Source organism: Colias eurytheme, chromosome 18 (genome assembly GCF_061535395.1).
Source record: "Colias eurytheme isolate Ceu_HAF_F1 chromosome 18, ilColEury1 Martin Lab GWU primary, whole genome shotgun sequence".
Lineage (NCBI taxonomy): Eukaryota > Metazoa > Arthropoda > Insecta > Lepidoptera > Pieridae > Colias > Colias eurytheme.
Genome location: NC_142997.1, coordinates 5887729 through 5903632, shown reverse-complemented (window position 1 = coordinate 5903632; position 15904 = coordinate 5887729). Strand labels below are relative to the sequence as shown.

Sequence of the window (15904 nt, the reverse complement as noted above, 5' to 3'; positions counted from 1 at the left end):
TTTATTACCTACAGTTATTTTAAAATATAACAAATAATTTACGCGGTTTCTAGAAAGGGTTCATACTTTTAATATTACCGTCGAGCGTAAGAGAGTTCTTGCAATTTTAATCTTTATTTGTTTTTATTTATCTACTTTAAGAGCAGACAAATTATTTACGTTTTTATTTTTCATCATTCGTAAAACCTCACCTTTTCATTATCTAGATTTCCAGACAGTCCAATAGTTTTAAGCGAATGAAAAAAAATATGAAACGGGCTCTCGAACAAAAGATCTCCGCTAACTGGTTTTCCGTTTTGATGGAAGATTAAGATCCTTTCAGGGGGATATTCCAGCATCGCTTCGCAGCACGCTACAAGTCTCGCGACTTCTCCGCTGTATTCACTCGCATCGAGCCAGAATAAAAGTGAACTAGTATTCAAAACGATGACGGATTATCTCAACGAGCTGCTTTTATTTCATTTCTCGATTCGATTTTCAATTAAATTTCGCGCAAATTGAATCGGTGGGATCGAAACGCTCCCAGCAGAGTGTTTGACAAATAGTAAGCTCCAATTTAAACCCATCTCATATAATGAGATACGTTTTCAAACGAATAGGATTCGAATAAAACGCCCTTTAATTTTCATTTCGGTGTGTAATTTAGCGTTCACGAAGTAGGTACATAACCTCGGCATAACATTTTCTCGATAATCACTTTAACGGCGTACAGTCTCGACATATTATCACTTTTGATGTTGAACGCGATTCGATTATCACACTTTTCAACGCGTGTCATTACAGTTTTGGTACTCATTATTTATCTACGTAATGTGTATTCATATTGGTTATAATATCTAGATGTAAGGTAGGTAGGTAGGTATGATAGAGTTAAAAATGAATTCAAAATATGTGAAAAATTTATTTTCACAAAAAATGGAATCAGATATTCATAGTATATTAAGTACATGTATATATTCTATTTCAATATTAGGTACCTAACCTTTATGTTACATTTATGTCTTATAATAAAAAAAACAAACATGTTTTCAAGTTAATATTAAAAAATTAAATTTACCAAACGAACCGAAGCACTTGTCACAAAATAATATACAACGCTGTGAAAAACGTATAAATCTGTCACATGGAGAGAACATTGATGGAAATGTTTCGATCCAAATAAATAAAAAAACAATTAACTGAAATAAATCACACTCACCAATATTTCGTGAATCATTTATGAATCCGCTTGAATCCGATCGCCATCTATAGTAAAAACAAACTTGTTAAGTATATTTTCAGATTAAACATTGCATATGAAATATTATGAACAAATGAATAAGGATCTATTTTATCTAAATTGTTTCCTTGAAAGAAGATTGTAAGTAAAAATGTCTCTCATTATTAGCAAATTAATAAATTATGTTGAGTCTATGTGCCTAAACTCGTGGTACATCAGAATTCATTAACTTTTCAATTTTCGTAGCTAACTCTATGGTACTCAACATTAAAAATTACCAAATATAAATCAATAAAACCAGTGTTTGAAACGAAAGACGAAATAAATATTGAATGTATATGTGAACAAGTTCTTTTGTGCAATATCAACGCTTATTATAATCACCGGGTTCCCTTATATATGTCACGTTAGATACACAATAGGCACAAGGTCCCTTATTACAACGCCTTCGCCTCTCTCATCTAACAAGTTTGCTATAAATTACAAAGTGGCTGAGCACACTCACGACACCTTTGTCAGACAATGCACGGGCCACGGCAACCTCTCAAAGGGCTACTCTTCACTTCTACTTGATGGAAGGTAACGTGAAGTCCATAAAAGGACATTGTTCTGAGCACTTACAAAATCCCCCGCCGAGGATATGTATCCGAGGATGTCCTCGAAACCGTCTTTTGTTATTTTTGGTGTCATATTTCATAATTTTCTTAACAATGTTAATAATAATACCTTATACAACCACCTTATATCAACCTTATACCACTATACAAATTTATTATTAAGTTACTTATACCACTATACAAATTTATTATTATTTCTTCTCCATAGATACTGCTTTCCGAATCGGTGGTAAATGTTAAAAATACTATGTAATGACGATTCGAAAGTGCTACTAAATAGTAGTCTAATTGAATAAATGAATGTTTGAGTTTGAAAAGCATAAGGGAATAAAATTTCAATCCAAACCGGGCAAATCGTGACGAGATAACGATATTATCTATCCAAAATTGAAGGGTTCTTGGAATCAATCTATTTCTTATTCATCGCAGTCGTGAAAAAAATATTATACCAACTTCAGCTTCTACGTCTGAGTCTTGGATTTTGACTGAATTTATAAAATACTAGGTTACCGCCCGCGGCTTCGCCCGCGCAGTCAAAGAAAAACCCGCATAGTTCCCGTTCCCGTGGGATTTCCGGGATTGCGTCATTTTCCCGGGATAAAAAGTAGCCTATGTCCTTTCTCGGGTATCAAAATATCTCCATACCAAATTTCATGAAAATTGGTTCAGTAGTTTAGGCGTGATTGAGTAACAGACAGACAGACAGACAGAGTTACTTTCGCATTTATAATATTAGTATGGATAAATGTTGTGTTCAAAATACGGCGCAAATAGTAAGACATTTCCCTATTGGAAATTGCTGATTCAGTGCAGAGTCGAGACGTCAAATGTATCGACAGCGTATGATCGATGGCGCAGATGGGAGTTTCCGGGAAACGTCTAATAGCGTCGGCAGAATCATTTGTCAAGTGATTAAATAATATAGGACCCAATTCTAATTAAATATGCAAATTTATCTTTACAAAAATGCTTAAAAAGTTCTCCATTAAAATTCATTTGCATTCGTCCGAACTCCGAACTGAGTCTATAAATTCGAACGGAATATATAGTTGATAGGTCGATTTATTAGATGGAACTAACGTTGATTCAGATATTTTGCTGAATAACGTAAGCTACATTCATTAACGATCGTATTAATTCCTGAACGATCCGAAAATGTGTTAGGGATTAGAGCAGAATAAGAGGCGAAATGCTCCGCATTATTTCTTTGTTTCTAACTGGAACACACGATGATGGGTTCACTAATCGGCTTTGGGATAACCGACGTATTAAAAATGTATGAGTCGTGTTCTATCTTTGTGTCTTCTATGATGGATACGCTGGATATAATACAATTTATCATGAACCTCAAGAATACACATTTATTTACACGTTAGCAGCTGTGAAAACATTCTCTATCTTCCCTTTGTGCACTTTTATTCTTCGCCGTTAATGTATGTTACGTATGATTGATGTAGGTGAACGCGAATAATGTATTTCCAATAAATATCTTCCGGAATATTCATATTGGAATATTCTGACCGTTTCTGTTATATGAACGTACCCTACCTACATATTACATCGTGTTTCCATCATCGTGAAGACTATGAAATTGGAATATTATTATTTATGGCTTCTGTTATTATGAATGTTATAATGAAAAGGATTATCGGTATAACCTAATGGTAATCATAATTGATTGGAAGTGCTCTATGAAAAATAACGTAAATTTAGTTCGTGAACACGAAACTAACTGATGCAAAAATTCTAAAAACAATGCTACGTTAAACGGAATACCAGACGATTTGAACGCTTGCAAGCTTTCAACAAACATTCATCCGTTATTCGATCAATACATTTTTCGACAGGATTTTAAATCTTTTGTTGTCGACCGGCGACTGCGATTTATCGTTAGTGCATCCCATTAATCTTTGAAAAGGCTGAGTCAATTCAATCCGTATGTAGGACGTAAACTAACGCGTTAACTGACCCTGCAAATTGTTTACGTTGTCTGTGGACACTATCAGCACCCTATTCTAAACACAAACACCCTGTTAGTCAGTTGCTTACTGAACCCTGAATATCTCAATTGTTTTATACAAATCGTTTGCGGTGGCTTTTCATTTCGTATTATTTTTCATAAATCCCTGCGAAATTTTAAGCGGTAATAACATTTAAATGTTTGTTTAGGATGGCGACGTTGTGCCTAATACAAAAAGTGCGGTTAATATTTTGCGTATCATATTGCGTTAAGTTTTAGTAAATAAATAAAATAATATACCTACATACCTACAATCTACACCTATATTTTCCGTCCCAAAATCGGTATCAATACAAGACACCTCAATATAGAAGATGTGTCGTGAGATATAATATCAGCGATATAGCCAGACGATGATATTTTCAAGACAGGATATATTAGATTTTGTGGCTCAAGTTTATAGCATCGTTTAACTTGATCTTAGTTTGTGCCCACAAAAATATGGCTATTCTTATCTTTATGTCATTCCGTTGTTTTATGTTGACATATTTCGCTGTATTGTTGTTTTATCTTTTGTTTTTATTCTTAGAATTAAATTATGAGGACATCCAAGGACAATTGTATTATCTTCACGGATAAAATAACGAAAATCATTTTCAGAAAATTGTGGTATTCATTTCCTATGATGGTATCGTTTAAACACCGAATAAAGGTAATTTCTAAATGCATTTTACTAGGCATATCAAAATTTTCCCGTATTTTGTGCATTTACTCATTTAAATATTTTTCATCAAGACTTCCGAATCATCTATTCACGCTTTTCATGTGCTTTTACACATGTGTGTATAAAACAGTACAGACATTGATGGGAAAAATAGACAAAAAATGTTGAATACTGAGCATCGACATCATTACCCGTGAAAGCGAATGAAGTTCGCTGTTCGCAGTTTGTAATGTAACTTAGTTAACATTGTTTGTTTAATCTCGCACGATCGTTGTAATGCACTTACTATGGGGTGATTCAAAAGCCATACTTGTTCTCCTCGCGTTTGTGCGAAAATGGGTCGGGAATTGAGCGCGTTGCATACCAAAAACAGAATTTTCATTTAAAACGAACTCGAATTTAAAATACCATTGGGATTTTTCAGCGTGTGAAATTGTTTTCGTGCGTGCTGCATCAGCGTATCTACTTTGAATATCAACCATGCGAATGCGTTCAGAATTATTTAGATTGCCGTAGGTATAACTACAGTCTAAAGCTTTTTTTGATAGAATAGATAGTTACATCAAAGGCAGTGAATAGTTCATACTGAAAGAGAATCAAGTATCACTTCTCGTCGATCCGCATGTCAAGTACCATTCTATTTTTAAATATACTAGCGTCAATGTAGCGTATGGTTAAGCTTTAGTAAGGGGTTTTTACTATAGAGACTATATAGTGTTATAGACTGAAAAAAAGGGAGATCTCCCTTTCAAATAATATATCCTGAGCATAACGATAATTTCAAAATACAGTAAAAAGTACCTAAATATTACGTATTTTAAAGCTTCAGGAAATAATCCGAAAAAAAAAAATAAAACATAATGAATATATTTCGAATTTAATGAGCACTACACTGAATCATTAAAGTGACGATAATTATAATTAATAAACACGCTCGCCGATAACGTGGAACCATTAACCGTGACAGAAACAGAACATCGCCTTCCGGGCATTTATCTTCCACGAAGAGGCATATAGGGCATAAATAAAGCAAAACCTATAAGGCTTTAAAGCAACAATGAAAAATACGAACCGTTTTACGTAGCTGGCCGTGGGGTGGGGCGGGCCGCGGGGGAAACAAAGCCTCCCCGGAGCGAGCGCCGCTGCAACAAAAAAAACAAGACCGCTCCAATTATTGACGTGGGCATGTGATGAAAACCTTCACTTCCTACGTGCATTACAACTTACAAGCCACAACGGGTTCCACTAACGAATGCGGTTTCATCATGTGTTTCAAATTTCATTGTGCAAGCGGTTACGTTTAAGTTTAATAGTTAACCCTTTCTCTAATTTAACTTACCACCTTAGGTAAGATTAGTAAAAGCGGGAACGTGGATGTTTCCAATATTTTAAATGTTGGCAAAATTTCACTTTTTTTTTTGTTTTTGTACACTTTGTCCTGAAGGCACACACATCACGTATAATCATATCACATATAATATGTTGTTATAAACCTTTTTTTTTAATTGTTCTTACCTATAAAACCTATAAACTTTACAACTACGTAGTTACGTATTTATGGTAGAGTCTAGAGACATACCAATATTCAAATTATTTGTACCAATAGGTATGTGATGGATACCTATAGGTATGTATGTTTATCTAAAACAATGTTAGTAGTAAGAAGTTTTTAACAAAAATACTTAACATTTACTGTCAATATCTACAATTAGTACAAAATTTCTATAGTTCGAAACTTGGCAGCATTCGAACTCATGAAGGGAAAAATCGTATTAGTCCAGCACCGGATATTCATTCATTCATTAACATTCATAATTTGGCGAAGCATAAATATTAACTAAAATGGCAGGTTTGTTATATGCTGTATATTTATTGTTCCTTCCTATTCTTTATATGGAAACTATTATATAAAATATAACAACGTTTATCCGATATTATAATAGATAGAAATTGCAAACCGAATAAGCCGTATTTTAAAATGACATTGCAAATTTATGAAGGTAATCAACCTTTTAAATTTACACAGAGACGGAATACAAATTGAAGTCATCACGACTTATGTTCAAAACAAACATAATTGTTTGCTAAGATTGTTTGTTTGTGGACAACATTACCATACAAAAAGAGCTCTTGTATAATTAAACTGCCCCGATACAAAGCTTTCAGATATGTATTGGTTGCACACCTATACTTATATTATAAAGCTGAAGAGTTTTTTGTTTGTTTTAATGCGCTAATCTCGGGAACTACTGGTCCGATTTGAAAAATTATTTCGGTGTTAGATAGTCCATTTATCGAGGAAGGCAATAGGCTATATATACGCTGAGACCAACAGGAGCAGAGCCTACACGCGGATGAAACCGCGCGGCACAGCTAGTAGATAATATACAGCATAATATATGTATTAAATAAAACTGAAATTATATAACTATATCGTAACGTCGCGTCCACAACCTCATGTATTACGTGTTCATATTGGCAGCTCGATTCGAAAAAGGTTTCGTCATAGTCATATCCAACAGGGATTCCTATTTTCCATATAATAATGTACAAATCTTGGAATTCGATTTCCGCAGCCCGTATCCGTTCGCTGTACGTAGGTTGCTTATATTTTACGATTGTAAATAAAAATGTATTGATATAGTTTATTGTATTTATTTATTCCTTTACCAGTCTAACTGATATCGCAAATTCCGTAGTTTATAGATAAATAAACTTCGATCTTTTTATTTATTTGATTAAGAAATAATGTAGACCATTGTAATTCCTGCACATAATCATTATTTCAGTAGGTAATAAGATTGCTTATATTCCACGAAAATCCATGCTATATACAAACTTAAATTAATAAAAGATTGGTACGTTAAGCTTCTTTCATAGTGCACACTATAAGTAGGTATTTCTCTTTCTCCTTTGTTTGCAATAATTCAATTGTAAATGCACTGGATATTTAGTTTTTTTTGCAAATCTATTAAGAGAATAAAGAAAGCGAACGGATTATAGTAAAAGCATAGTAACTGGAGCTGTGTGAAAAAAATATAGCAAAAATCGAATTTTATAGTTGATTTAAAGCTTTCCAAGAATTATTATTTACGTAGTTTTTCCGCAAAGGGATTAAAATTTTCTATCATGTATTATGGACAAAAACAAACGTATACAAATATAACAGTAAAATATTGGCTATAAAATGACGTAATCTCTTTTTTTATTTTTTTACAACACAATAGTACATAGTAAGGTAAGAACTTTTACTAAGTCTGGTCGATTGCCAACGATATTGGCTGATCTAATACGAGCTATTCGCTCTATCAGCCAAAGCCTTCACGCCTTACTTAGTCACAAAGATGAAAAAGAGACTACTTGATAAAATCTTTTCGAAGCACTTTATTGTTCAATATTTTCTGTTCACATAACCTTACATGTTCTTCAATATTTCATGAAATGTAGCGTTATGTGTTCCCTGTGTTTAATTACATAAGCACGTTATTTCGTAGAAAATTACATCGACGGAATCAAAATATTCCGATAGCAAGAACGAAAATTCATTCCCTCGATCAATTCGCAACTCAACGACCCGCGAGAAGTATTTACAAAACAAATTACATTACATGTGTATACCTTCATAATGTGTTCCACATGAATCCATTGGAAATCGAGGGGCGGAGAGCGTCCTCCGGATCACAGCTCCGGATATAGTCTTGTACGTACGTCTGCTACATTATTGCTATTGCTACTTTCATAATATAGAGGTAAAAATTGTAAGTTGGTTAAAAAACATGTATTTAATTAGCTTCATAGCAAAGTTAATCTAGAGGCCAAGCAGGGTATTGTTTTATATTTATATAAGACTAGCGACCCGCCCCGGCTTCGCACGGGTGCAATGCTGATACTAAATACACTACAGAAAAACTGTGAACGTTGTATATAAAAAACATAATGTCCCGCTCCGTCTTCGCACGGGTATAAAATAGATAGCCGGGCGGCCGGCCGGTACCGCCGCAAACGCTACGTCCCGCAATTTTTAAATCTGTAATATCTTCGAAAATATTCACTTAAATCATACGGTGTAAAAGGCCATATAGATCTATATTAAATGAACAATGTATTCAAGGTATTTAATTGGTTAAGGATTAATGCTGTATTGGTTAAAATCGCTTCGAAAATTAGCCATTATTTGTCGTAAAAAGTAAATGACAAATAAAGTTATTGTGGGTTATCCATAAGAGATAGACATATTCCATCACGGACTTTTCTGTAGACCTTTTCAATGTGTATAATACTTAGTACATTATTTTGATAAATTCGTAGGGTTCAGCCTGCGTTTGCAATGTAAGCGGAAAAAATGTAATTTTTTACGACATCACATTAGAAACCTCAAAAATAACAGTACTACTCCACTATTTAATGGGTGTTATTATACATATAAACCTTCCTCTTGAATCACTCTATCTATTAAAAAAAACCGCATCAAAATCCGTTGCGTAGTTTCAAAGATTTAAGCGTACAAAGGGACATAGGGACATAGGGACAGAGAAAGCGACTTTGTTTTATACTATGTAGTGATGATACTAAGATCAACGACTAGCTATTTTATTTATGACCTGCAGGCGATGATGCATTGATGGGATGACGATTGTAAAATATTTTGAAACAAATAGAAACAAATATGAACAAATTTCAAATAAATAGAAACACACAAAATATGTAAGTATCTAATTTCATAAAAGGCAAAATTTAATTTGTTTATAGTGATTTAAAACACTGAAATTAGCAGCAGCAAAACTAGTTTTCATCCTGCGCGTTTCACTCATAAGTACTTCACAATGGAAAATAATAGTTCCCGAACTTTTCGCGCTTTGTTTTTGCTCGGGAATCATAAATGAACTTGGTTTTCGACGTTAATTAGAATTAGGCGTATTTCCATCGACGCCATTATGAAGGTAAATCCTGAAAAAGCGCAATTAGCGACCAGCTCGTGTTTTCTTATTCATTCGTGTGAAGTGCATTCTGTGCACAAGAAATTATTTTGTATTTCGCTAAATGCCGTGAAACCCTTCAGGTTGTGATAGCAAGAGAACGAATGAATACAATTTTGCAAAAACAACAAAAAGCGTAGTTATAAACCTCGTAAATTGAATCGTTGATGTTGTTCGCAATCATTTTTGCTTCTGCTATTATGTACCTTATACATTATTTATAAAGAATAAAAGTGTATATATTTTCATGAAAAGGAAGTAGGTACATAATACATTGATTGAACGAGAGCGTAATCACGTTTATTTTGTATAAAATACGCGATATAGGAGAGCTTGATAATGTGTTGCGAATGGTGCCGTCTGATAAGGAAAAACGGGTAAATAAGGAATCCTGAGAGCGGACCGGAAAGGTCAGGGTGGGGGGAGGGGGAAATCCGACGGATACACAGCCGTCCGCTAAGCTACCCCCCAACAGGTCGCACCGGAATTTTATAAACATTGAAAATCCAAATAAAACTGAACGGTTCATTACATTTCTGCAAATGAATATAGTTCAGTTTTAACTTCGTATAGTTAGTTTCTTTTATTTGAGAATAGCCGTAGCAAAGAAACTTACTGTATTTGTTATTTGTTTAATTTTTGTCGCATAAATGGAACTGCTATTTAATAAATGCTATTCAATTTAATAGGAATAAAATTCCGTGACCCTCTATCGGATTTCAGGCAAGTGCATTTCACATCTGGTTCATTTATTGATTTTTCCTTCCGGGCAATTAGCTGAGAGAGGTACTAAGATTTCTTATTTGTTTTGGGATCGAACCCCTACTATCTCTCGGTTCTACATTATAACCGTGGAAGCTTTTATGCTTTATTTCTTTAATTTGACATTAGAATATCTGTCAACTGTGTTAGAATGTATAAATGAAGGGAATTTATTAGAATCTTGCATCTCTAAAGACAACTAGGCAATGCGAAGGAAATAATAAATCGTTCCTCAAAATCAGATGCTTTTCTTACATCTATCGTTTCCGTCTCAACAAACAACTTCGATTTCAAACCAACACGGTCAAAGAGGTTTTCAGTGAGAAAAAAGTGCGGAAAGAATTGAAAGAGAGAAATAAAAAATTCACAGAAACAAGGAGGTCGGAGTTTTTCCTGTCACCGGGCACAAACAATACCTCCATTGTGCCCCTCCCTGCCGACCTATGGCTCGGAACTGCTGAGGAAACGAGCATCTTTTGTTTCCATACCTTCACCGCTTGGAAATGGGAGCTTTGAACCCGCGGTCATCAGTATATCGCGTGGGATAGGAAAGACATGCAATTATTTCGTCCCCCGATATTGCATTAGGAAAGGAAAACCGTCGCAGGTTGGAACGTCGTGTGACGTAAGCTCGGGAGAATAATAATTATGCCCTCTTTGTATAGGGTGACAATAAGGTGTCGTGGCGCAGACCCTGTTGTGTCAATTTTTACAAACTAGCTGTTTGCCCCGACTCCACTTGGGAAGATATTTTTTGTAAACTTTTCAAATTTTTTACTGTGAATATGAGAAAATGCCAATTAACCTTAAATTCATAACATCAGTTACACCAATACAGAGTTAAAAGTAAGTACGTAACAAAAATTTCCTTTCATTATTTAGATTAAAAGTATAACAATTATTCAAACAGACTATTTTTGTGTATCTATGCAACCGGAAGAATAAAGCACATTAGTCTGAAAATGTAATCAACAGTAAATTTCAAAGATGGACCATTTTGAAATCTCTCTTTACAACATCTTTTCTCCTCCACATTAAATTACCTAAGCGCAATAAACATTTCGCCTCGGAGTAAATTTCATTTGTATTTGCTAAGCGGAACGTATTATCATAATATCACATGAATACCGCGGTGGATACTGCATTGTTTTACATATGTAATGTAACTCAAATTACAAACGCGAATAAAAGCTTCAGTTATTTTAAAAACCTTAATTTTTCGTTGATATTTCTCACTACGAGAGATGTATAATAACGAAATCAAGTAACTACTAGAGAAGAAATGGAGGTCAATATTGATTTAGCTTGTAATATTTTTTCAGCTGTAAGTGTTGAATCGTAACATTTTATTGGAATGAAATGAAATCTGTGATAGACTTTGATTCAAATCTATTGTTAATTGGTGTAAAAAATTATGGACCCTGACCCGCTGTGTTTTACACTCCATTTTTTTGTTTAAAGATGTCTACTTTATAGCTATGTTTAAAAATATTTTGACAAGGCAATAGAAGTTTCTACAGAATGCATATGCAATGCAGGTAACTTAAAGATAAGCAAAATAATAAGAAAAAACATATTTTGTGGAGTCACTTCTCCTAAAAGTAATAGGTACAGTACGTATTGTCCACTGTTAAATCGTTTGAAAGCAATCATTATGTACTACAATCGAACTGATAATGATAATAATTAAAAGCTCAAGGGACAGTCGATTGTGTTCGCTCGCCCAAATATGATTAAATGATTTCGCAATTCATTTCAGTTTCGTTATTGGAAAACAAATATGTGAAGGAACAATACAATTATTATTGAGGACGGAATAAAAACGTCTGTTTCTACGCTAAAGTTATTATCTTTCTTATTGATTATTATGAAACAGAATTGACCGTATATTTCATTTCGAGATACTTACTCTTTTCGATTATGATTTAATAAATAGCTAAGCATACAGAAACGTTTCGTTTAATTAATTATTTATTACTTTCCCGAAACTCAAAAATAATTGAAATTGCATTTCAATGTACTGATCAATTAAAATTACATAACTTATAACGGCTTCAATGTTTAGTTTGCATATTCATTAAAAATATTAAAAATAAAACTGCAGTTTTTTCCTATTTAATAATTTATTATTTTTATCAAATTTTTGATATTGAGCTTTCTTTCGTTCTTTCTTACTAAATTTTTTTACCATTCGCATCGCCATCGCCATTTTGTATCATCTTAGTAAATCATAGATTACGATGAAATATAAAATTATGCTTAGACTTTAGAGTCTAAACAAAACAAAATGAGCACAAATTCAAATGTATTATTTATTCACTCATAAAACGTTGCTCCACTTACCTTACAAATAACGCCATTATGTTAACTAGCTGTGAACTCAATTAAGTAGATTACATCCGCGTCAAAAGTCGCAGCCGCGGTTCAGAACACACTGACAAATTAGTTTAGACGAGAATGTAATGACTTGAAAACATGTACGTATATTTGTACACAGCCGCGCATCAAAACAGTTGACGGGACAAAAGAAATGAACAAATAATAGGAGTGCATTTTAGCGGAAAATGACACGAGAATGTACGCCGAGTCAACCTAATTTTTCATAATATAATATGAACTTTTGTCGACGTTAAAATGTTTTATAATATAAAGCTTTTATGGGTAATGTATGGGTTACATATACGGGTATATTTATGGTATACTTTTCTGTAGCAATAACACACAATAATTTTCAAATACGTATTTAAAAAAATTAAGAAATCAAAGCTTTTAAAAATGAAATAAAACCGATCTTCAAATTGCTTATATGAAAGCGAAAAATCAACCTACTTTTCGTGTAATTAGTATTAAAATGTCGACCAGTAGAATAAATAAAAGGCCTTTCAAATACGTTCAACGCTTAAGGGACGGAATTTATTAGGGGTATCGAAAGAGTCACTAAGTGATTGCATGAATATTTGTGTTGTTTTAGAAGCTTTTAACACTCTCGGTTTATATTTAAGCTTTGGAAAATTGTTATTATAACGATTATGAATAAAATTTTCATTTAAAAGGAACTAATATTATATATTATACTTTTTTATGAATATATTGCCCTATTTCTAATTTTAATATATTTTTTTTTGTTAATAAACTTAGTTTTCTTCAGTATAGTTTTAACTTACAAATATTTACCATACTATAAAAATTATCCGAAAACAAGGAATAAGAAACAGAACTATTAATTTACACCGCACTGTTATTGATTACGTCATTGTGTCCTTTCGACGCCTGAAATATTAAAAGCAATAGAACCATTTATTATATACTGTATTAATGACTAATGGCCCCAGCCATAAATTTTATTATTTAATGCTTGTTATAAATTTGTGCGACAATATTCTCAAAAAAAACTTCTAACTTTTGCAGAAATTAATTTCCGCGAAATTAATAATGAAATGTTAATCAAATGACCTCGACGATAAGATACTGTCGAAGGAACTAAACAGTGTATTTTTTAATATACAGTGATATTTTGATTAAAGCTCTTCATAATATGAATCTTTCCATGTGCAAACAAATATTCATATTTTTCCAGTTAACACTGGTGAAAATAAGTGAAATAAAGAGAGAGTTTTAATTAAATCCCGAGATGCGTGAATTTATTTTTCATAGCTTCCGTTACGTACATAATATTATGTACCTATATATATTTATTACTAGCGGTCCGCCTGGGCTTCGCCCGTGGTACATGTTTACGTTTTCTCTACATAAGAACCATCCTCGTACTTCAAGGAATATTATAAAAAAGAATTAACGAAATCGGTTCAGCCATTCTCGAGTTATGCGCTTACCAACACAATTTGCGTTTCATTTTTATATTATGACTAGCGGTCCGCCCCGGCTTCGCCCGTGGTACATGTTTACGTTTTCTCTACATAAGAACCATCCTCGTACTTCAAGGAATATAATAAAAAAAGAATTATCGAAATCGGTTCAGCCGTTCTCGAGTTATGCGCTTACCAACACATTTTGCGATTCATTTTTATATATAAGATGTATACATAATATATTAAACTATTGACACATAGTAACAAACATTTTGTGTCTCTTTTGTCTTGGTAAGTTATTATAACGACAGGAGGTTAAAACTTGATTTAATCTTGAACCTAGCCCTAACAAGTACTGCCAAGGCATCGTTCAAAATCCCGTTAAGGTTTGATTGAATTGTTCAAAGCCTCTACGCTTGTGTTTGCTCTCCCCGTCGATAAACTAACTAAAGACCTTTGTGTTAGAGCTAAATAGCTAGAAGGACAACAGAGATTCAGTTTGTGGCGTGTAATTTTTACTACATTTCCGTATCTTGTTCGCTTTAGTATGTGACTCTTGGCTATATTTAGACGAACTCTGCTCTGTTCCAAAGAATAAATAAGAATATGTTACTAACTAGGTTATAATTATTAATGTTAATGCTTGAAATATAAACTGTGAACTCAATTTATGTTCCTTTCATTTAAATAATTTTTTTTTGTGTTTTCGGTTTCATTCTCCGCTCGCTCAATGAAATTCTGCATATTTTAAAAGTTTGATTAGTTATTGCATTCGTATATTCGTATAGCCCAATATAATTTCTTCAATTTTTTATGAATTGCCTAGGCCGCGTGAAAGTGTATAAAAACCACAACCCAAACAGAAACATTTACTGTCAAATAATATTGTGAAAAGTAATAAATAATAATCAGTATAAAAGCTTTTGTACCTCATAAAATCTATAATATATAATATAGTGATGTGGCTTGTAAGTTACAACTGAAAACCAAAATCAGTTCAATCTTACATCCTTGCGATTAATAATATTTTTTTATTAATCTATTTAAATACTTACAGATGACAGCTATAAGAATGATCGTGTCCATAACCTGAAAGAAAAAATTGAGTATTACTTTATGTAGTTATCTAAAACATTATCAAGTAAAATTATGTTTACAATAAAATGTTATCATTAAAACAGTAACATTTCCTGGAATATAACATACATTCGGCCAAATTAAAATGAATCTAGAGTAGCATAACAGACAGATATCAAAAAGTAACATGGCTGGCTGTATACAACTGTGAAGTGTGTGAATTTGATGCAAACAATGGAGGGAATTCATACAAAGAAAAAAACACAATAAAAATTCATTTTACTAACATTTTACAGTGTTATGAAATTTTTACAAAACTTAGAAAATGGCGCTACTAGTTTTCGTTTATTCGTTCCGACAATTTATTTCGGAATTAAAATCGAATGTTAGTTATTAAAATGTGAGCCCCCACCGATCGAATGCTGTCTCATTATCGTGTTTTATCCTTTTATTAGATAAATTTATCAGAGTAAATTCTTCAGAAACTCTGATAAACACAGTAAGAAATAGAAGTTTACAAAACTCCTTTATATATGCAGCTTTTTTATTGAAAAATTTAATAATTCCTACGTCTAATAGAAAGAAAGAATAAAATACCATTAATTGCTTAAGCATAAAGTAACTTTTTAATAGCTTTAATATTAATTTATTTATTTAAACCCAGCGAAAAGCGGAACGGGTTCGATACATTGCGAAATAAAATTCATTTTTATGACTTAATAAGTCATTAGCTATTACGTTCGAAACTTAAGCGGTAAAA

The 15904-nt window shown here is 32.9% G+C and overlaps 1 protein-coding gene across 1 annotated transcript in view; it reads right to left on the bottom strand.

Moving 5' to 3' along the window:
• LOC149900668 (cell adhesion molecule Dscam2-like) overlaps window positions 1–15153 on the bottom strand; it is a 62093-nt gene extending 46940 nt beyond the window's left edge. The window contains exons 1-3 of the mRNA XM_090112434.1: window positions 15123–15153; window positions 5593–5662; window positions 1199–1245 (exon numbers count right to left, since the gene is read on the bottom strand). Coding sequence (XP_089968560.1) covers window positions 1199–1245; window positions 5593–5662; window positions 15123–15153 — 148 coding nt within the window. The remainder of the gene's footprint in view (window positions 1–1198; window positions 1246–5592; window positions 5663–15122) is intronic.
• Between the last annotated feature and the right edge of the window lie 751 nt (window positions 15154–15904).